The sequence below is a fragment of the Heliconius melpomene genome, chromosome 3 (assembly GCF_056956725.1).
Source record: "Heliconius melpomene rosina isolate 202511_hmr_F chromosome 3, ASM5695672v1, whole genome shotgun sequence".
Classification (NCBI taxonomy): Eukaryota; Metazoa; Arthropoda; class Insecta; order Lepidoptera; family Nymphalidae; genus Heliconius; species Heliconius melpomene.
This window is the reverse complement of record NC_140391.1, coordinates 5,994,745-6,018,084: the sequence shown is the minus strand read 5'-3', so window position 1 is coordinate 6,018,084 and position 23,340 is coordinate 5,994,745. Positions and strand designations below refer to the sequence as shown.

Sequence of the window (23,340 nt, the reverse complement as noted above, 5' to 3'; positions counted from 1 at the left end):
GCGGCATATCAGGCTTTGCCGGCGACCTCACCGGAGGGCGTCCTTTGCCAGTTCAAACGATTTAATAATACCTTAACCGCATTCAATACAATTGTGTCTGTCTATCGCGACATCTCAGGTGAGTTTTAGTATTATAATATAATAAATATAAGCACCATCGCAGCTTAAGCTTATAGAATATTCTAGAAATCACGTCGTATATTCACAATATACTACAATATAGATAGGTATGTAGTGTATAATTATTGGTTAATTTGGGCAGAATCGATCACGTTCATAGTAGAAGCAGCAAATTGTAGATTTTAAGAACATTACTAGAATCCCTAAAATATTACGTACTTAAGGGATATCGAACTATCTAAAGTACTAATTAATATTATCTAAAGAAATCATTAGATACAAAAAAAATACTTGGTCTTTATTATATTGTCACTTTACCTAAGTACTTTCGTGAATACTCCTGGGGTTTCACCGTTGCAGCCTAGATATCGACCGACCTATTGGTGGTCTGAAATTGAGTTAGGCAAGACTTTCCTCGATAAATTACTATTAATACAATTTTGTGAGCACTTCAGTGTTATTACGAGTAAACTTTACAATCATAAAATATTAGGATAAGAAGACATCTTTGAATTGAAAGATTAACGAGACAGGAATTGCATGTTATTTTCCTAAAATTCGTATGTATGCAAATAATAAATAAACGCACGCAATTCCATTTATTTTGTTCTAAATACGTGCCTACTTAATATCAGATAAGAGAACAGAAGAGTCGTTGTGAGATACCTATTGACATGGAAATATTAAAATATTGTTATATTTTTTTAAAAACCACGGCTTCTTCACAAACAGTAATGATTTTTTACTTTTATTAGATAATAAAATACCTTTAATGGTCTTTAAAAATTATACAAATGAGTTATTTTTTTACAAGATTTATATTACATTTTAAACTGTAATAGTAGTAAAAAGATAACTATTTAATTGTTTTTTAAACAACTTATAAATAGTAGTTGGCAAAGTTATTATGATTTTGGAATATCATAATGATTAGGCTGGTAGGAGAATATTTTCTGTTCATATCTGCCATCGGTTATCTAGCCATAATCAGATTTGTCCTTGTTTTGTTTTTGTTCTTGTTGCAGGAAGCATTTCAGTACTATCCTCCTTTTCTTCAGAATAGTTCACATTAAACAGACTATCTTCAGAATAGTCCAATTCAATTTAGTGTTTAGGTCCTGGTCTATTTGCAGTGTTTGCCATCCTTTCAGTGTTGTGATGGCATAATTCTTATTTACTTTTTAGAAAACATACGAAAATTTGGACGTAGTGTGATTTTTATGTTTTCTAAAAAGTATTTTTCTTTCATTAGAGTGAAATAACAGTTTAAAATTGTAAAAAATATCATTATTTACCAGGTCAGTTGGTTCGCGTGCTTTTGGAACCTTTGATTATATTTAATAGCGTCTCTCTTCCTTATTGGTTGAAGTATTCAATTAATAACTTTTTTCCACATTTCTTCTAAAACATGGAAGCCGAATATAATTTTTATTTAGGTAATGATGTTAGCAAGGTTAAAAATAAAGATACATATGTAGGTAAAAGTGATTAGGAGTTTATTTTGGGAGTGAGTCGTACGGTCAATAAGCTCAATTGCTTCATTTGAATGTCTTCGTCACTGAGAGCGCCTACGCAATTCCGCATCAGGTCGTAGAATCGTGCTTTTGTTCATTTTGTTACTTCTCCGAAACTAATAAATATATATATACTTTCAATTTATTTATGTAAACAATTTAATTTTGTAAACATGTTTTATTGTGAAAATCTAAAACAACAACATAATATACCATATACAACATAAACAACATAATATTGTGCTTTTTTTGCACATTTATTATGACTATTAGGTCATATTGTATATTTACATAGAAAACTTATTCTGTTTTCCATAGTTATACAATTTTTATTTTCTAATTTCAAAACTAAAATTATTTAATTGGTTCAATAGTGTCAATGTGTAAAATAAGTGCCCTCTTTTCTATGAATAAAATATACATTTATCTAAGTATTTGGTTATTCATAATGCAGTAGTGCAGTTCTGCACTAGAATAGAGTCATTAAGTTAGTTTATTAATTGAAAACCATTACTCTCTTTATTCACATTATTTTAAACTACTTACAATTAATAGCTAAAACAATATATTAAGAAAATATTCGCAAACAAAACAAAAATATAAATTTAAATCGAAAATAATAATTTAAATTTATCTTTGAAAACAATTTAGCTATAGTAAACTTTCTATATGGGGGCCTAATTTCAATCACAAAAAGAAAACTTCAAAGTTAATAGCTACTTTGTATTTGAAAAGTACCAATTTTACCTTTTTCTACAAATTTCTACACGTAATTTTCTTTTTTATGAGTTTCACCGAATCTGAGTCATCGTGACTCATGCGCGAAAAAATATAAGTTTGTAAGTATTTTAATTCAAAATGTAAAGTTTTATAGCCATTTATAATTTGTATGAGGAAAAGATTATAACAGTGATTAAAGTTTTATCTTCTTTTTTTTGCGAGGCTAGTCGTGGCGCAGTAGGTTTTGACTGTAAACGCGACTGGTTGTGGGTTCGATCCCACTCGAGGAAACGAAATATTTGTATACATTTATATTTTAATTTTTTCGCTCCGGTATCGAGGCAAATCGCGACATTGACTTCAAGTATCTTAACACTAGGTTCCCTCTGTCTACCCTGCTGTGTGCGGGATACAGCGTGAAGCTGATAATTGTATGAGGGAAAGATTATAATAAAGATTAAACTTTTATATATAATACATTAAATGTGGAAAATACAAGTAGGTACTTTAGTCCCCAACCGATATGTACTCGCAAATCACATGTTCTAATTGAAGTACATTTCAATTGACGTACACGAGTCAATCGAAGGCAAATTCTAGTTGAATTTTAATGAATATGCTAATGTACTGATCCATGAACAAGCAAAATCATTTATCATTTATAATATCTATATTTATCAATCTCGGTTATTTCTTTACTGTATTTATTTGTAGTTTGTCTTACATATATTATAACTCAATCATAAGGAAAATTAAATTATTGAAAAGAAAAGAAAAAAGAACGAATTGAAGCCATCGTTATGACGCAAGGACCCAAGCATGTGGCTGTAAATGTAACTGTTGTGGATTCGATGTCCAGTCAGGGGAGTAAAATATTTAATCTCTGGTAAAAAAATCAAATTCCCAGATTCCCTGTGTCGTTCCTGGTATGTGCGGAGTATAGACTGAACCAAAAAAAATCTATACAAGTTTAGATTTTGGGAAGACTTGTTTTATATAAAGATTATTTATTGATGTTAAAAATGCTGGTATATTCTAAATAAGTCAGATTTTGCTAACAAAATTGTTATATTGACATTAAACAATATAGTAGAGTAAGAATGTACAATATAGACTACAGTTATTTTTAAGCTATCATAATTAATATTATCACGTTATTACGTTATGTATATACATATATGTATGCTAACAAGTTGAAATTACAAGATATCGGTTAATATGGTATCTATTTAAAAAGTAAAACGTGCCATGACATAAAAATGTTAACGATAATATTAATATAAAGAAACTTAGTGGGATTCGCATTAAACGGATTAATCTAGATAAGCAATTTAATATTTTTACGTATTTATATATTATATAAAACATATATACGTCATTATCATTTATCAAATGACACAAAAACATTTTTATATTATTTATTATATAGATAACAAAGAAATAGAGTCATTTTGTTGGCAGAGTTCCTGGTCATGGTGGCAATAACAAAACAAATTATAATGTCTGTCTTTAATTCGTGAATCATACATTAAGAACATACATTTAGCTGAATCTTGAGATTCTCTTGTTTAACCCTTATTCTCTACTTAAGTATTTTTTTGTATCATACCTATATTCCCTTAACCTATATTAGCTAAATGTTCTTAAATGATATTCATATTCAATTGACTAATTAGTTTAATGTACACTTTATACCACTTTTTACAAAGGAAGCGATAAATAACAAAATCAACTGTGATAGTCTAAGTATGGAAATAGTTTGTAAATATACATAACTTTTATGTTATAACAATCTCGTCACACAGAAAACCCACAAGCAAAACTTGAAGCTACCTATACTTAATTAACATTCTTTAAGAACAAGATAAATATTTAGTTCTCACCAATACAAAAAAATATACATCAATTATATTGTTTAATATATTATTACTTGAAATATTATTTCTTTAGTTTTTAACATGACGCAAATACATACTTCGTACGTACATATTTATAACAAGATGTTTTCCTATCTCTTCCGATTTTTACGCGTTGATTTTTCATTAACGTAATGGAGTATTTTTATATGACTTATTTGTAAGTCTGTATTCCGGCAAGATGGCAGCTTGCCATTCCAATGTTATTTCGATTGCTCTAGACTGTCCTGGTGAAGATTTATCCAATTCTTTGTTGGAAAAATTTAATGGGTTTTGCGTCGGCCTGGGGCGGGGGCGTCGGTGGGATTTCATGCTGTGGTTTCAGTAGCCAGGGGTTGTCAACCCTTTGCTGTGGACTACTTTCACTCTTCCTTTGATTGGCAGCGGACGGCGTGAGGTGTAGTGTGGGTAGTGTTTTACCCTTTTCACAAGCGTTGTCCTTTTCTGTATTTGAATGCATGTTTGCTGTAAAGACAATTAAGACAAATATAATATTTATTGCAAAATTACATTGTTGTGTTTTCTAAAATGTATTTTGTATTTTTGTTCATAAATTATAAGTATGATGTACAATATTTGAATTTATAAAAATGAATGTAAAAGATAATTAACAGTTATATAAATATTTTATTGAAATATAAGTAAACAATAAAAAAAAATCTGAAAAGATCTCGCATTGCTGTTTAGAATATATTGTCAACAATAAAAACAAACATTAAACTTACATTTATTATTTAACGAATCCAAATGAACGTGCTCCAAGCGAGAGTTGATAACTTCGACACCGTTTACAAACATTGGACAATCGACACTGATAAGAGACACTAGTACCCGATTGAACGAAGGCTTGTTGAGAAATGCGGCTTGTATAGTTGACGCGGCCGCTTTATATGTGACTTGAGTCATTTGGCAGAGAAACTACTGACTACCACTAACACGTCACAGTAATGTTCTGACGCCAGATCGTATGACGCTAGCGAATTTGTCGCGCTCGAGCCTCTTGCCGAGCCAGTTCCCAAGCTAACACTAATTAACAACTCATTATTCCTGAGTGTAAGAGTTGGAGTTGGGAATTCAAAAGTGGGGAACGGAGTGCCTTAACACTATGTTCCCTCTGTCTACTCTGCTATATCCGAAATACAGGTGTAGGTGATTTTTTTTATAGTAATAATATTTTTGAATGAAATGATTTCTACAAAGAAAACACGTGTGACACATTAATTTACGCAACTTCGTCATCACACTAATGTGATATTAAAATATTTTATTCGTCATCTGTCTGACGTCGGCGCGGTATCTAAGATTTCTTATTTATAGTAAAAACAATAATGGCTTCCGTATTTTAAGCGTGTACTACATTTATTAATTGTTGTGTTTATTTAAATAGAACAATGTTATTTTAAATTAACATAGATTTAGATGAAATACATATATTTTTTAGTAATTAATATTAATATACAATTAGGTCATTAGGTTCTGTGATATATTTTAAAATTTGTAATTTTTGATATCAATCATTATCTTTATAACTAAGCCTGTATTCGTTTATATTTTTCGGTGATATTCTAGAACAAAAAGGGAAAATTTCCTCGTACTTCCAGGTGTTATACATTATCCGCCTTTACACCGTTTTTCATTTGTTTCTTAGTTTTCTGTTTTTTTTTGTTTAAGTTAATTTATGTTTGTTCTTCGTTTTGTGTTTTAGTTAATTAATTTTATTTTTAATATTAATATTTATTATGGTGTAATAAAGTGTTAAAATAAATAAATAAATATCATATTCGATATAAAATCGTACTTCGCACCGATGATAAATGTTTGTATAGGAGTAATTAATGGAAAATTTTAAGGATTACAATATAAGTCAAGGATATAAATGATGTCAATATAATACGATTTTATAATTCTGTTATCTAAAAACAGTCATGATACTCGAGTTTCTGGATAATTCTGTTTGAGAACCTTTGTGAAGTGGTAGATAAGTTTTATAACACATTCAATTTTATTATTCTATAAAGTATGACTAAAGTTACTCTTATAACTCTTGTGTATATAGAAATACAGGTATAAAGACGGAGGTTAAAGAAAACGATTTAGACGAGATAGCGCATTCAAGGCTACGTTGTATGAGTAAAAGGACGCTCCTATAGGAGTTTCTGTTTTCATAATAGTCTTTACTAGAAGCGCAGAGACGAGACGTCGTCGTCGTACAAATTACGCAACTGAAAGAAGAAGCCCCAATGCTCCCAACTCTTGGAAAATAGTTAATTAGTTATTAATTTTACCAATATGTTACAGAATTTATATTTACGCGAAGGAGACAAAGAGCTTCCTATAAATTAGTCTACTCATAGAAATTAGTCATTATAATACTCAGTTCTCTACTTTACACCATTTCTTTTCTTTTATAATTTGATGGACCCAGAGTAAAATTTTAACAGCAAAAGATATAACATGTCCACTATAGAATAACGAAAATATTGATATATGTTTTTTGTATAATTGGGTCAAACTTGGAAATCTTTCTTTGATTCGTCATAGTCGATTACAACGTTACAATACGTGTTCTTTATAATCTTGACATAGTGACTAATTTTAAATTATAAAAAATTCAAGATACACGTGACGTAGGTTGAATGATAGCTACGTTTGTCCATTTACGTCGGCACTAACTACCAAATGGTTAGTCAACTCGTTAAAACAACTGATTCAAACGACAAGTGACTTGTGACATCTGCATAGTATTTAAAATATTGTGAAATATTTCTCTTCTTTATTTTAATATTTATCAGCTACTTAGATACTAACCTTTCATTTTATTTATTAAATATCATTTGCACTCGTATATAATTTTTTAATCAATTCGATGTCGACTAAAGCACAAGAGTAAACAGTAGATCAGTTATATCACCTTTTTAAATATTATTTGTAACAAAGGTGTTCATGGGTAGGCCGTCTGCGCCACTCACGCACAGGATCACGCTTTATGGTAGCTTTTACGTAAACCTAAATAATAAAAAATATTGTTTTTATAGTTTCAAGGAGATATCGCAAATAGACAACTCGTCGCCGTACGAAGATTATGATATAAAGGTTTTACTGCTCCAGAATTTGCGATTGTAAATATTATGGAGCAAATACCAAGTAACCATGTGAATCGGGTAAGCCTTGTGGCGGATAGAGCACGATATCACGGAGTTTAGAACCGCACTTTATTGTCCACATTCTAACAAAATCACCGAAAGCAGTTCGAAGCACTAACCTAACGATGACATAGTAATACGCAGGAACATTTGAGTAGAAATCAATAGTCGTATAAAGTTTGTTTTTAATATTCAAAGTTTTTTATAGTTATGGAGCCCGATTAATTTAGGCGCTTACTAATTATAAATCAGTCTTATTTAAAGCGAATTGTTTACTCGCAGATAATTATAATTAGCTAATGGAATATGTTGTTATTATTAATAATATATATTGCAGAGCAAATGTATGATGATGACACATAGGTATGTCACTATTTTATTTAGTACTCCCGGGTTTTGGTAACTATTTTGATTTCTTATTAAATATTTTATTTATAGAGGCCGTCGTGGCGCAGCGGCACAAGAGTGTGTAACGCGACGGTTGTGGGTTCGATCCCCACTCGAAGAAGTGAAATATTTATTTACGTTTATATTTTCATTTCTTCGCTCTGGTGTCGAGATAAAGCGCGGCGTTGAATTCTGCCATTCAACACTCAATGTCTCCAGAATTCGGCAGAAAGTGGGGAACGGAGTGTCTTAACAGTAGGTTCTCTCTGCCTACCCTGCTGTGTGCGGGATACAGCGTGAAGCTGATTTGATTAGATTTTTTTTTATTTTATTTATAATTTGTAGGACTTGTGTCTTGTACTATTAAAACGTAGTTCATGTAATTACACCCAGGTACACTACATTTACCACATGGGTTTTACAGTTTTTATTTAGACATTTGATGAGACAGATACGTTGCTTTCTGTTAAATATGAATGGAATTGTTCAATAGAAATAAAATTAAATATAACAATGTCGTCGTCGGTGTCATTTTACAGAAACAACCTATTGTCTTGAAAATTGTTCTTTTTTATTATTTCACGTGATCGATATATGTGTCTTCGTATTAAAGATTAAAAAGGTACTTTTCAAACTTGTATAAAATAAGAATAATAAGACACTACGCTAAAAAATAAATAAAAGTTTATTCGAATATATAGTAGACATAGAAATTTTACCCCTATTTACAAAGGAAGGGGCAGTGTTCAAGATTGTGGTAGTTATAGGGGCATTAAGCTTATGAGTCATACCATGAAGCTCTTCGAGCGCATGATCGACCTCAGGCTCCGCCGAGAGTGTACTATCTCTGAGTCTCAATATGGATTTCAGCCAGGATCGGGCACCATGGACGCCATTTTCGCCCTCAGAACTTTGATGGAGGCATACAGGGAAAAAAGGAGAGCTCAGCTCTGCATGTGGCCTTTTTAGATCTGCAGAAGACCTTTGACTGTGTGCCTCGTCAGTGTATCTGGTGGGCATTGCGATCCAAAGGGATCCCTGAGGCCTATATTGAGATTATCAGAGACATGTACCACGATTCCGCTTCTATGGTTAGGACTGCTGTTGGCGACACTAGATCCTTCCCGATTACGGTGGGGGTTCACCAGGGCTCGGCTCTTAGTCCGTTCTTATTCAATGTAGTGCTCGATACTGTCTCGGCTCACATCCAGGACCAGCCTCCATGGCTGATGATGTATGCCGACGACATAGCACTCATTGCCGAGAACCGACTGACGCTGGAGCGTAAAGTGAACCTCTGGAAGGGTACGCTTGAGAACGGCGGTCTTAAACTAAATGTGTCGAAGACAGAGTACATGGCCTGCGGGAGTCGGGACTCGAGCACCATCCTTATAGGTCCTGAGCCAGCCGTTAAGTCGGAGAAGTTCAGGTACCTTGGATCCGTTATGCACGAGTCTGGAGGCATCGATCACGATGTCCAAGGGCGGATAAGCGCTGCCTGGGCCAAATGGCGGGAGGTCACTGGTGTGGTCTGCGACCGCAGAATACTGCCCAAGCTCAAGGGGCTGATATACAAGAGCATCATCCGACCGGTTCTTTTATACGGCAGCGAATGTTGGCCGGCACTATCTCGGCACACTCAGGAGCTTCACGTCACGGAAATGAAGATGCTGAGGTGGATGTGCGGCGTAACGCGGTCTGACCGCATACGCAACACATTCATTCGAGGTAGTCTTGGGGTCCGTGACGTAGCGGATAAGCTCCAAGAGCATCGTCTGAGATGGTTTGGCCACGTTACGCGCCGGCCTAAGAACTATGTCGGATGCAAGTGCCTTGCTATATCAGTTCCTGGAGTGAGACCTCCTGGACGCCCAAGGAAGCGCTGGCTGGATGTCGTGATGCAGGACATGAGAGCCAATGGTCTAACCACCGAGGACGCAAAAGACCGTGCAAAGTGGAGTAGGTTGAGTAGGAGGGCAGACCCTGGCAATAGCCGGGATTAATGCCAGGAGGAAGATAGTAGACATAGAAATTTAATATATCATGATTGCAGTTGCAGCCAATAAAATAAAACAAAGATGAGCAACAAAATGAATTTTACTACTTTCTGATGTAAATTGATCAGTTTTATTGGAGGATCGCGTTACATAAGGCTCTCACGCGATCTGTGTTGACCTTTTCGTAACGTGTGGTGGAATAGTACCACAATTCTATCGATTTAATGTCGTGTGAGCCTCAATACAGACGAATATATGTTGAGAAATGACAAGCAAAGATAGTAAAGTAGACTTTCAACTAGCAACGTTTTAGTATAAAAGAATAGCTGATATAATAAAATGGCCCAAATTCATTGATCTTAAAATGAAATTCTAACATCAATGATAAATAAGTTTTTAATTTACAGTAAATCGAATATTCATGATTTTAGTAAACTTCAGTCTACAAAAAGCTTTTAATAATTATGTGTGGCATCTGCTAAAATTGAGTGTATATAATCTTATATTCTCTAGGTCTTTCTAATGTTTTCAATTATTCAAATCCATACAAAATCCCTCGAAGAATTTTCTTAGAAAATAAACAGATATGCATTAAATTATTGAGATTACATTATTATAGAATCTAGCCTCTACTTTAGTCATAAATATAGCGGCTGCACCGCAGTAGTGCGGTAGACATATTAATGCATATCATATAACTAACGCCATTCTACCAATGTACTTACTTTACTTTAAAATTATTTATCGTGAATAATGTTATAGGAAAAAGGTGTTCTTTTATAATCTGCTAAAACAGATATGTAAAGTGTAAAAATGGCCGAACTCAAACAGCAGTTGATAACGTGGCCGAAGAATACCTACTAGATAAAAATGTAAATGCCTTTACATACATACATACATACTAAACAAGAGTTTTTTAAATATAATTCAATAGAACAATCGAATCGTAATATTGGATTTTGTTATACTTAAATATACATATAACGTGGAATGTACCGGCGGTGCTTGCATTTTTTTTATCAATACCTCGTTGACCTACTAGCCGAGTTCGTGACAACTGGTGTCTCAGGGCATTGCTCGCTTCATTCGTACTTAACTATCATATTATTTATGTTAAACAGTTGGAACTTTATCTTATTTTAATACATTTTTTTATATAAAAAAATTCTTTTCTTAATGTATAATCGCTATATTTAATTTTTCACTTTATTATAAGGCCCCGGTTGAGCCTCGGAATTCAAGTGGCTCCAACGGATTAGAATCTTCTGGTCAAAGCTTGCCTACACGCCCACCTTTTACGAGAGCAGATTCAAGATCAGCGTTTTCGCCCCAGTCACTGCGACCAGGTGGTCCACAAATACAGCAAAGACCACAATTTCAACCGGGAGGACCTGTTTCCAGTCCCCCGCAATTTGGGCCGCGTTCAGTTAATCAAGTCCAGAGAGGACCATCCCCTGCGGGCCCTCCTGGATCACCACAAATTCGTAGTCAATCTCCTGCAATACGCCCATTGAATCAACCGCCAGTTCCCACTCAGCAAGGAGCAAGGCCAGCTCAATCGCCTACATCAACACAACCGCCACAGCGGGGCCCAGTGCCCAATACTCTTCAATTTGGACCACGTCAGCCTCCTCAATTTGTAACCACGCCTAACGGAACTTCAAAAACAACATTAAGTGCTCTTAATAATACCCAGTTGCCAAGACAACCATCACAAGGCTCGCTAAAGGGCCTTGATTCACCTACATCAGCTCAAAATAAACCAGTCAACCTGGAGAATCAAATCGGTTCTAATGAACAGATTAACAATACAAAACCTGACAGTGGTAATGAAGTGCCGGGAGCGACTAAAGGCAGAAGTTTCAGTATTGCGGCTGCACCTGGTGCACCTAGTCCACTAAAAATGGATGACGATCGACGAAAATCTGTAAGTGCTGTAGGTGGTCGATATGAAGACCTATCTAGTCGTAGCCCTGGACTTGGACTGATTCAAGAATTGCGTGGCAGTAAAGATGTTCTTGGTTCTAAAGAGAGTATTAAATCCGAGGCATCAGCTGAAGGTAAAGATATTCCAGATCGCCCCGAATCACGTTTGGCTGGTTCCAAAATGACAGAATCTTTCATGGGATCTTTTTCAAATTTATCATCTAAAAAGAAATCGGATGATGATGATGACGTGATATCACAAAATAATTTATCGATAAAACCTGACACTAGTTTAAATAAAACTGATCTGTCAGATCGTTCACCATCTCTGACTCGTAGTGATGATTCGCCAGAGCCTAAAAATGCTTCTCAGAACTCTGTAGCATCTAACAAATCACAAAGTGTGACACCAGAACCGCAGCGCCCTAAAACACCTAAATCTGAAACAAAACAAGAAATCAAATCTGATATTAACAAAGACGTAAAACCGACCACTCCTACTAACAAAATCAACTCAAAATCTCCAACATTAGAATCTAAGTCATGTAATGATGCGAAATCTCCTGTTTTCAATAATAAAAAACCAACAGATTTAAAAACTTCAGTAACACCTTCCGATTCTAAAAAATCAACACCGCGTAAAATTGCTTCTGCTCCCAGCTCCAAGCCAAAAGGTAATTCATATAGTTTAACTAATTTTATAATGTATTTTTTTGAGATGGACCAAACTATAAATTTATAATGGTAAATCAAAAAATAGCTAGAAATATGTCATTTTTCACATTTGTTTTTATATTTTTCAGATGGTGACAATGATAGTGGCGTTGATGAATCAACACAAGGAAATGTAAGATCAAGTTACATTAAGAAAAACAATAATATATTTAGTTGATATATTTATATATTGCTTTAAAATTAACAGGATCTTAATGGATCTCCTGGATCCCCAAATAAAAAGCTACCAAGTAAATTGCCAACAAAGGAGAAATCCAGCAGCAGCATAAAACAAAGCCTGTCTCGGTCATCCAGCAAAAGCGCTACGGCTAAAACTCCTGACACTCTACAGCCAAATGAAAAGAAGAGTATGTTTCTTTTTCTTTTAGTGTTAAAAATATTTTTAAGTAATTTCTATAAAAGAATAGATTTCTGTGTATCAAGGGTCAATGTACTGAAGATCATTTGTTCTTCAGCTACACATAGTAACTGCACTTGAAATTATATTTTTTTTATCCTGGACATAGCAGAGTAGGCAGAGGGAACTTGGGAACCTAAAGTTAAGAGGTAGGAGATTCTGCAGAGTGGCGGAATTTAACACCGCACCTGTTATCAAGACCGAAGATATTAAAATATGAAATATTTTATTTCCCCAAGTAGAAATCGAATCAATAACCGTCACGTTTACAGGTGCACACTTGTGCCCCAGTACCTCGACTCGACATTATTTTATTATTATCTACACTATAAAAAAATATAAGGCCAACTACATAAATGGCCATATAATTTTTAATTTTTTATTATTTTTTATAGAAATACCTATGAATAAAGTGCAAGTTGGAAGTGCTCCATCACCAAATATTAAAGCTATAAAGTCTAAGATCGGATCTTTGGAAAACACCACATACAAACCAGGTGGTGGCAAAGTTAAAATTGAGAATAGGAAGCTTGATTTTAATAACGCTGCACCGAAAATTGCCGCTAAAAATGAAGCTTATACACCAAGTGGAGGAGCTAAGAAGGTACAAGCTTAAAATTGGTATTAATCTTTAAATATCTAACATAGTGACATATTAGTTTTTATTGCATTAAAAATTAAAATAACAGCCAAAAATTATATGTCGACTAATATAATAAATACCACTTTATGCCCTCTTTTATATTATTCCTAACTTTACAAACTTTTACTTATTTTTTTAATGAAATTGCAGATCACAACTACGAAATTGGAATGGAACGCCAAATCAAAAATTGGATCTCTTCAAAATGCAGCATACAAGCCAGGAGGAGGAGACAAGAAAATTGAGACTGTCAAGTTGGACTTTAAAGAAAAGGCAAAACCAAAAGTGGCTTCCACGATCAACATCACTCACAAACCAGGCGGAGGGGGGGTAAAGGTAACATCACTATTTTTATGACCTTAACAGATTGACATATAAACAAACTTATTATAAAAAAATATATAATCATTTACGGAAAAGACAATCCCACAGTGAGTATAGAAATTTTAAATTAATTTTCAGTTTCACTAACATGTCGTTTAACTTGTAAGTCAATCAGTAGGTTTGTAGGTTTGGTCGCAATTATGTAGACACATAATTGGCACTGTGAAGCAATAGTTTGCAATATTTGTGTATCATATATGAGTAAATGCTGTAATTTGTATCATTCTTGATATCCGTAGAACTTAGCAAGTGTCGAGACGAGATCGGTAAGTAATTTCCGTTAATATGCTTATACATACACGAAATATGACGCTGATTCGTACGAAGCAAAGCACAGTATATTTTAGAAAGAAATATGTACAGATTGGCACTTAATTAACCTTAATTATTATAATACTAATTAATAATAATAAATCGGAAATATATACAGGAAAATATGGCTTAAAAGAAAATCCTATTTCTAGTTTGTAAAATGGGCCTTACCCAGGTGGCGATCGTCAAATAAATCTTGATGTTATAGGAAGGTCAGTTTGGTAATATTTCTCAAGAATGTCAAAAGTTGACAATTAGAATTGTCGATTTAATTCATCGTCTGTAGGACGGGTGTTGTGGATGTTTTTCACGCTGACTTATCAACTATTATAATTATATAAATAAGATATTATAAATTATAACATCTAAATCGAATCAGAAACAATTATTATCATATAGAGAATAATTAAATATTTCTAAAGAGTCTTAACAATAAGCTAATTCAAATACACAAGCTAATGACTATATGACTATAACATAAAAAAGTGACAATAAAAAAAATACTATCGAAATATCTGTACTTCATTTCGTGACAGCCCTTGCCAGTAAAAAGAATTGTCACAGCATTAAGCGTTCCTTTTTAACTTTGCAATAAGATTTATTTTGTCCAAAATTATAAACAAAACAATAAATTTCGTGAATGTTTCTGATTCGATAAATAATTATAGAGTATAATGTATACTTTTAAATCGACACAGGTGAACCGCAAAATACGACTGAGAATGTACACACTATAAAATTATGCATCTCACCAAACTGAAATTATACATGTGTATTATATAAATATTAAATTTATTTAATAGCTGTTAACAAGCAAAAAGATCTTTTAATTGTTTATTTAAATTACAGTAACATAATTATAACTAATATGAATTTAAATATGAATCACACACTCGCACGCTGCCTCAACAATATAATTATGATTTATAATTATTTATGACTCATATATAAATATACATAATAAACGCTTTTATATGTATATTATATTTTATTATATTATATACGTAACACAATGAATATTATATTTTTAATTATTTATCACACAATAATCGTGTAAAAAGTTCTAATATGTACGTAACAATTCAAAATTGCTGCTAAAATTATTTATTATAAAATAAAGTAGTTATTAAATATAAAGAAAACAGAAACATTTATTAGAACTTTTTAGCTATTATATATTATTATAGATAATATTATTATATATAATGCACTATATTTATAATATATAAGTATTTTTATTGCACATTAACTTTTTACACAGATTGAAAACCAAAAGTTGGATTTCAAAGCACAAAGTAAAGTGGGCTCCCTCGACAACGTAAAGCACAAGCCCGGAGGGGGTGATATTAAAATATTTGACGACAAGGACTACATCAAGCAGGTCGGCGGACACTCGCCGCTGCCCAGCAGCCACGGACAGTCCAGGCAGGAGGTGAGGGACAGGGGACAGCTCTCATGGGATTATAGGACTCCTTTTTTTTTCGCTTTATTTCGTTTTTTTTTATGTTTTTTTTTGTTTTTGGTGAAGGTTTTAAAATCATCGATATTAGTTCCATTTAGAAAATCATCTCTTATGCCAAAATATAATTTTTGTTTTTTATATATGTTAAATTTCCTTTCATTTTTCATGAACACTAAGCATTTATAAGATTTGTCAGTTGTTTTTTTGGGATGGTATATATAGTCATCCTCACCTCAATCACTATCGTATCTCGGATTCATTATATCTTTCATTTTTGTTTCAGCCTGAGTACTTATACTCATATTATTGAATTGAATGTTTGAGGCGCAAGGTATATTAGACACTAGTGTGTGCTTTGCTATCCTTTTAACTACATACTCGAACATTTCTAACACGTATTATTTTGTTTTTGTTATTTTTTTTTATATTAATTTTACTAATTTATGTTTTTATGTATTATTCCATTCTCCTTCTAGAATTATGTCGCAATTGGAAAATAATAATATGTTGAATTTTTTACTCTTAAATAATTTCCTTCCAAAAATATTTTATTTTTAATTGCGCTTTATTTCTACGGAACCGTCACATAAATAATATCACTATTGTTTATTATATATTTACACATAAATATTTTGTCGTAGAGTCCAGTCCCACCATCGGCGCAGCCAACGAAAGCGGATGAGAATTTAAATCAACAGCCGTGTTAAACGCTTTGCGATTACTATTTCTACAATCGATACTAACTGAAAAGTCCAAAATTTTATATTTTTATTTAACTTGTTAATAGATTTAACTTTTGAAGTCAATGTACCTACTCAGTTGGGCGATTAATGTGTGATCCTTTGCTCGTTTCCTTATAACTTTATAATATCGTCAAAATCTTAGCATATCTTGTGGACAATATGTTGATAAAATCTAACAAATTATTTTAATATTTGATTTATGCGCTTTATTGTGATTATTAATTTACATTTAATACTTTAGATGTTAAGATCCATAAATGACATTACATTTTTGGTGCAAACGCAAGAGTGCCAACATCTAAATAATAATACCTACCTATATGTGAATTTAATTACGCATCATACACCAAAATTCCAATTTTGTCTATTTAATAATAAATCAATGTATACTATTATAATATTTTCAAATATTTATTCATTTTTATTAGAAAATTTACCTACAGATTAAAAAGTGTGGCAATATTTGTTTTTGTAATAGATAATTCAACTTTGTATCAGTTAGAAATGCACAACACTGTACAATATCGAACGGTAGTAGCACTCGTGAGTTCTTTTTCTAGAATTAATATTAAAAAATATATATTTCATGGATAAGAGACAAAAGTATTGGTGTCATTCATAACGTAGACTGGTGTAGAGTGTGGACGACGGAGTGGGTATACTTGGAGAGCTTTGAAATTGTGCTAAGTTCTCGGCTCAGTAGTAACTTGAGCTTTTAAATTCATACGTAATTATACAGCGACCTTGTTTTTACACCCATTGTTTCACGTTTTCGAGTAATTTTACAATAAATAGGTACTGAAGCGAGAACTCAGCGTGTTCGCGAATGACTGAAATTACAGAATTATTCTTAGGATATCCCAATGTTTTACATGTGATTACTGTTATGATTATGAGGACTAATTAGAATTAGATAGATGTATGTATTCGAACGCTTTAGCCACGTTATTTTCGCAATGATATTGTACCTAACTCTTAAGGTAGACATGCATTTGATTATTTTAAGAAATGGAAATATACATTTTGTTTGTGTGTAACTTATTCTACTATCCAATTTAAGTTTAATCATCCATTTGTTTTTTTCACTTTTTTACTGATAAGATTTTCAACTTTTCAATTTATTTGTGGGCGTTACAAACGATTAAAGTAGTGGGTAATATTCAATTTTAACATCTAGATGCATAATATTGTGAAAATTGATAAACATAATTTTAATACAAGTTAATGCTGTCATTATTGTTTTATTTATATTGTAGTTGTGTTTAAGTGAAGCAGAAATCATTTAGAGCAGCCACTCTTCATCTTAGTCCCACACACAATGCACTAGCACTGTACTTTATGAAGTAACTACTTTAGTATTGAAGCTTTTAGGTGAGTAATAATAAAAGGTTTTTTTAGGATTTACAACGTACAGGTATGCAGAGGAAACCTGGAAACCTAGTGTTAAACACCTCGTTTCCATTCAGACACTTCCGTTCATCACTATCCGCCGAATTCTAAATACTTTTACACGTCATCAGAAATAGGAAATAAAAATATTAAATATTTAATTTCCCCGAACGAGAATCGAACTCGCATACTGTTGCAATTACAGTCGCACGTTTGTGTCCCTACGTCAATATTGGCCTCTAAGTATATTTATTGTATAATACAGTAGATATTATTTATCTGTGTAAAACTTGCTTGCATAATATGTGGTTTTTTTAATGAAGAATGTTTTTACAGGTGTAAAAAATAAAGACGCACATCTATAAAAAGAACTTCAGTTTAATTAAAATATTTGTTTAATTAATTATACCTACGTATTAATTAATATGCATATTTCTATCTAGGACAACTACTACCCATCTATCCAAGATTGGTCCGAAGAGGACCGTCCCTTGACAAGGAGCAGGTCAGCTCGGTTCTCCCGCGCCCCTCCCACGCCGCGCACCCCTCGCGCGCTTTCTCCGCGCAAGGTCCGCGGCCCGCGCTCCGCCTGCTCCCGTCGGACCTCGCTGACACCACGACCAGCTTTCTCTGTCTACTGAAAGCTTGCGGTGTTTAGTTCCGAGAGCTATGTTTAATGGCATAGTTATATAGGTTTCTGTATGTGTCTCACAATTACACGTAGAATGTGTTATTTTGACGTCATCGGTTGCTTAAATCTAATTACTGAGTTAATTAAAAATATATATTATTTATGCTAATAATATTTTACATGATGATATTACAATTTTTTGTCTTATTTTTTTTTAATAAGACTCATGGTAATATTCTATCAGAGTAATTCTTTTATTTGTAAGAATAATACATATACAAAAAAATTATTACTTTAGAGAGAAACAATAAATTTTATGGTGCAATCTGGTTTTTTACACAGCTTTAGAAATACCACAACAGAAAAATAATATTAAGAAAGATGAGTATTTGAAAATACAATTTTGTAAAGTTTAACAGGTTTGAAACCAGTGTCATTATCTAGTACTCCCCTTCATATATTTTACTTGACAGTTATAATTGATTATCACTTGAGCGACTTTCCATTATGAATATATTTCAATTTAGAATTATCAATTTAAATAATTTTATTTAAAAAACTAAAATAAGACATCACTAGTTGCTTTTCAAATAGTAGGTAAATAGGAACGACACTACACTCTACACGACAATTACATCAAATATTGTAGTTTAACATTTATCGCAAATATATTATAATTAGAGTAATAATTATTATGTAATTAAATAAAAATAATTTGATAAATTGCAACCATACTACGTAGAAATGATCAAGAAATTAGACACAGCAACATAGCCACGTATATTTATAAACATATTCAACGTGTTTGTGAACTTATCTTTTAAAATATATTAATATATATTATATATGTGTAAATAATTGTTTTATTTTTACTCAAGTCAAATAAGATATATTCAAGTATTTCCTTACTGCTTTAAATGATTATCTTTATATACCTATACTTACAATAAATAAAAACAATGATTTTTAAAATATCTGTCTCTGTTGTACGAATGATGAGCTCTCTTTCTAAGTGAAATTGTAAACTGATAATGATAACTAAGGTAATTAAAAAAATAAAAAACAAATATTTGTTATTAAACATGTTTGTTCACAGGGAAATAAAAATAAATAAAGTATCACTTTTTTCCAGAAAAAAGATCGAATTCCCATTTTGCTACTAAAGCCTAAATTTTCAATGATTAAGAATCAAAATTGCCTTGCCTGATCTCTTTTGAAAATAATATTCAACTATAATAAATTAATTCTTAACAAATAGAAACATCGACTTCTAATACCGAACTAAAAATAATTTTACAAAGATTTTATAATTTTGAAGTCGATGCTAAGTAAACTAAACAGGCTTAATAATTTGATATTGTGGTAAGGTGTAGCATAGCATTAGCTTGAGGTAACAAACATAAGAAAAATACTGTCGAATCGATAACCTCCTTTTCTTACAGAAGTCGGTTAAAAATAACGTTTGTGGTTCGTAATATAAGAATATGTATAAATACTATGTATATTTAAAACATTGTCCAGATAACAGAAACGTTATGTTTGACTGCCATAGACTTTCTCTTTAATTACTATAATATCTTGGAGTTAGTGAGAGAACTATAAATGAGAGAATAACTCATATCTATCTGTGAGAGTAAGCACATTTATAACGGAATAGGGAGTGACTAAGCGGGTATGTAGATTAAAACAACATTGTTTTTAATATCGTTTTATTGGTGTACATGGTTATGCATTATAATAATATTTTTTCAATTGTTAATTCATTAAATTATGGCACTTAACACAAATACATTTTTAAACAATACATATAATGGATGATGAATGTCTAATCGAAACGTATGAAGTTCGAAATAACTTACAAATATTCGGAATAATTTCTCAGTCGTTCGTCGAGTCGTATTCTAACGAGTCTCATTTTCTAATAATTACTTTTTTTTATAAGAAAATAAAATCTAAATCAATTTAACTCATTGATCCCAATTAATAACTAAAAATTATAAATAAAATTAACGCACGAAGTATACAATAACTTAACTGTTTGTACCGACGAGGGCGCCCCACCACCGTACTGGCTTGAGCGCGCAGGAATATCTATTATAATATCGTTTATAAAAATTAACTTTCAACATTACATACAAACCGTCGATAAAAACTTACGCCTAACAAACTCCCTAACTTTAACGAAAGCGACTTACGAGAGTCAAGCCACAAGCGCGGACACTATGACACTACGCAGAACAAAGTCGTAAGTGAACCCTACGGAAAATAAATAAGCCTTTGTTTTATATTCAATACTATTAAAATGGACTATAATAATGTATTTTTAAAATTGCTATAATATAATTTCAAGCACGACTTCATTCTACGATATTTAAGGCATAATATAACAGTTTTCGGATACTGTCATTAGACTTTTCAGTTATAATAGTTTACGCGGAAGCGTTGGTAAGTATTGATGCAAGCACACACGCGAAACACTTACATACAAAGGCCACATCACATCGTTCAGTCACAAAGCGATTACGGTTATGATATATTACAAACGTATAATGATCGTATGAGACTACTATAACACTTTAGATCTAATTATTGTTTAACTATCCGCTACTAGACGAGTCGTAGTCACGAGCCTCATTTTTTCTTGAGGGGCCATCTGTAAATTATGTCACACGAATTTTTTATTTTTTTGCTGCTGTTCCGTTTGTATATAATATTTTGAAATGTGATGTTGATGCGAAATTAAGGACCCCTCCCCACCATTTGTGGAACCCCTAAATCATTAGTGGAAATAACGTGTGACGTGCTCAGTAGATGGCCCCCAAAAGGCAAGTGTCGCGGCTTCGAGAAAGGCGCCGTAAATATAAATACGTAATTTTCTACAATAAATTTTTCTAACACCGATGTTGTGACGAGCACGACGGACTATTAGAGGAACTGTATCGTGCATTCAATTGTTCGTTACAATTTTGATCTTTAATTTTTCTACATTTTTTTTATTTTCATATAATATTATTTACACAATAGTTTACATTAGACGAATACTGTCGTTACGAGTACGATACGATTACATTAGAGTATTTAAAATAACATCCGACAAATCGTCTCCTTGAGCAATACAACATACCAAAATATCATTTTTCTTCCCGGCGTTAAGCGGTGATATGGTTTTTTATCACAATAATTGTTATGTAACTTAGCGAGAAGCAAGTAAGTACATCGAGAGCCTTCGCGACAGGTATAGAATATTCTAGGGCTTGCAGAAAGATGGAAGTCCTATTTCGGTGGAGTTAGAGGAGAGAGAGCGTGGAAGGTCGCATGCGGTTAGTTCGTTGAAATTGTTATACTCCATTACCACAAGATTTTATTTACATCCTATATCTAAATAAGTATACCTTTTAGATTTTTGTAGAATGTAGGAATGTACGTAAAGTGAAGCAAGGGTTGGGTGATTGGCAAAGGTGGTGTTATTACCGATACCATGTTAGAGCTCCACGTTCACTAGAAATGTGTTCGAAAAAGAAAATATTTTATTATGTTTGTAAACCACAAGCCACGAAGGAAGGTACATGGGAGAGGCCGCATGCTATTAGTTACAGTGAATGTTATGTTTGTAGCCCCAAACTCGTAATTACCCCTAGTTTCCCATTAATTAGTTTTTAAGAAGTTAATCAGACACAATTGTACAATATATGCCCTAGATGATTAAACAACTATTTGGTATGATAATTATATACACGATTTTTATCGTAACACTAATTATATTCGATTAGATATATTTAGACATCAATTCCAATAGATTTACTTAGAATTTACTGTGCGCCTTTCTGTCCGCCATCGCGAGCGTTTCATTAAACACAGCTTGTTCATTAACGAGATTTCTTAACACAAGTAAAATATATCACATGCCATTGCGAGAGTATCTCCGACGAACGTTGGTTTAAGTGTATGTTTGGACGTTCGCAGGAAATACTCGCGAAAGTAGTGTTCTTATAACAAGGTATCATATATACAGTTCCGAGTCGTGCCTTAAACGTAAGACTAGATTTTACTACTGAGTTAGAAATGTGCGAATTAGTGATGTCAAATGCGGCCGTTGGGCAGAGATTGCCATGACAGGTGCTTGATTAGTCAAAGATTTTTTTTTATATAAAGAAAAAAATACTTAATACTTATAAAATGTATGTCATAAAGGTAAAACTTATGAAAGGGTAAATGAATAAATAAATAAAAAAAATCACAGTCACGAAAATCCCTGGCCGAGGACCTATCTATTAGATGATATTTGGGTAACATCAAATATTTACTATAATATCCACGATCCAGTTTCTATTTACAATACAATATCCCTTTTCACTAACCGACACGTTGAATTCTCACTTTCACTTAATCACCAAGAGTATCTTTTGTTCCTGAGTAAATCCGAACCGACATACATTTTGAGTGTTCTGCACTAACGTTTGCCGACGTTGGCAGCCACGCGGAGGGGTCGCCAGCGCGGCTGCCAGTCCGGCTATGCCTGCAAATATCAGAAATCCTCCAAGAGGACCGCATCCCGCGGAACTAAACCCTTCTGTTCTCCTCTACAGCACAATAGGTATTGGTCGTCGACTTCCAGTATGAGCCGCAACCTCTCTCCTTCGTTGAACGCCAGGTGACCCGAGTCTGATGGTAATCTGTGCCAAAGCGTTCTGACGTATCTGGAAATGGAAATAAATAATTAAATATTTCCATTTCTTTGTTCCGGTGTCGAGGCAAGGGGTAGGGTTGTGTTCTGCCACTCAACACGCAATTCCTTCAGAATTCAGAGGAAAGTGGGGAACGGAGTGTCTTAACCTTTCCACCCATATGCCTACCCTGCTATGCGGGATACAGCGTGAAGCTGATTTGATTTGATTTGAATTATTGTGAATAAATTGTTATG

At 32.9% G+C, this 23,340-nt stretch overlaps 3 protein-coding genes across 15 annotated transcripts in view; 1 reads left to right on the top strand and 2 right to left on the bottom strand.

Moving 5' to 3' along the window:
* Positions 1-19,274, top strand: tau (microtubule-associated protein tau). 6 transcript variants are annotated; one of them, XR_014879450.1, is made up of 10 exons: positions 3-118; positions 7,306-7,431; positions 11,014-12,397; positions 12,527-12,570; positions 12,646-12,805; positions 13,251-13,459; positions 13,649-13,834; positions 15,456-15,626; positions 17,656-17,770; positions 18,232-18,370. XR_014879450.1 is itself a non-coding variant. In XM_085207421.1 (9 exons), exons 2-9 carry the CDS (start codon positions 7,399-7,401, stop codon positions 18,427-18,429), a joined length of 2,385 nt encoding a protein of 794 aa, XP_085063547.1. In that variant the 5' UTR covers positions 2-118; positions 7,306-7,398; the 3' UTR covers positions 18,430-19,274. The 6 variants fall into 6 exon arrangements, 5 of the variants coding, with proteins under 5 accessions (XP_085063550.1, XP_085063547.1, XP_085063549.1 ...); XM_085207421.1 differs by lacking the exon at positions 17,656-17,770 and having other exon boundaries at positions 2-118; positions 18,232-19,274; XM_085207423.1 differs by lacking the exon at positions 18,232-18,370 and having other exon boundaries at positions 17,656-18,187.
* LOC146539962 (uncharacterized) lies at positions 3,760-5,172 on the bottom strand. The gene is made up of 2 exons (XM_085207435.1): positions 4,996-5,172; positions 3,760-4,735 (listed from the first exon to the last, which is right to left on the bottom strand). The coding sequence occupies exons 1-2, from the start codon at positions 5,066-5,068 to the stop codon at positions 4,509-4,511; spliced, it is 300 nt and encodes a 99-aa protein (XP_085063561.1). The 5' UTR covers positions 5,069-5,172; the 3' UTR covers positions 3,760-4,508.
* Positions 19,275-20,111: 837 nt separating the features above from the next.
* Positions 20,112-23,340, bottom strand: part of LOC146539960 (uncharacterized) — a 65,799-nt gene continuing 62,570 nt past the window's right edge. For all 8 annotated transcript variants that reach the window (XM_085207410.1, XM_085207411.1, XM_085207409.1 and 5 more), the window contains one exon: positions 20,112-23,116. In XM_085207410.1, coding sequence (XP_085063536.1) covers positions 22,945-23,116 — 172 coding nt within the window. In that variant the 3' untranslated portion in view covers positions 20,112-22,944. The remainder of the gene's footprint in view (positions 23,117-23,340) is intronic.

What these genes read in the sequence shown, in the direction of transcription:
- LOC146539962 (XM_085207435.1), bottom strand. Translation starts at nt 5,068, where the DNA reads ATGTTTGTAAACGGTGTCGAAGTTATCAACTCTCGCTTGGAGCACGTT. An exon ending in GGATTCGTTAAATAATAAAT is followed by an intron (nt 4,736 to 4,995) that starts GTAAGTTTAATG and finishes TTGTCTTTACAG; the next exon opens with CAAACATGCATTCAAATACA.
- tau (XM_085207421.1), top strand. Translation starts at nt 7,399, where the DNA reads ATGGAGCAAATACCAAGTAACCATGTGAATCGG. An exon ending in CAAGTAACCATGTGAATCGG is followed by an intron (nt 7,432 to 11,013) that starts GTAAGCCTTGTG and finishes CTTTATTATAAG; the next exon opens with GCCCCGGTTGAGCCTCGGAA. An exon ending in ATGAATCAACACAAGGAAAT is followed by an intron (nt 12,571 to 12,645) that starts GTAAGATCAAGT and finishes TAAAATTAACAG; the next exon opens with GATCTTAATGGATCTCCTGG.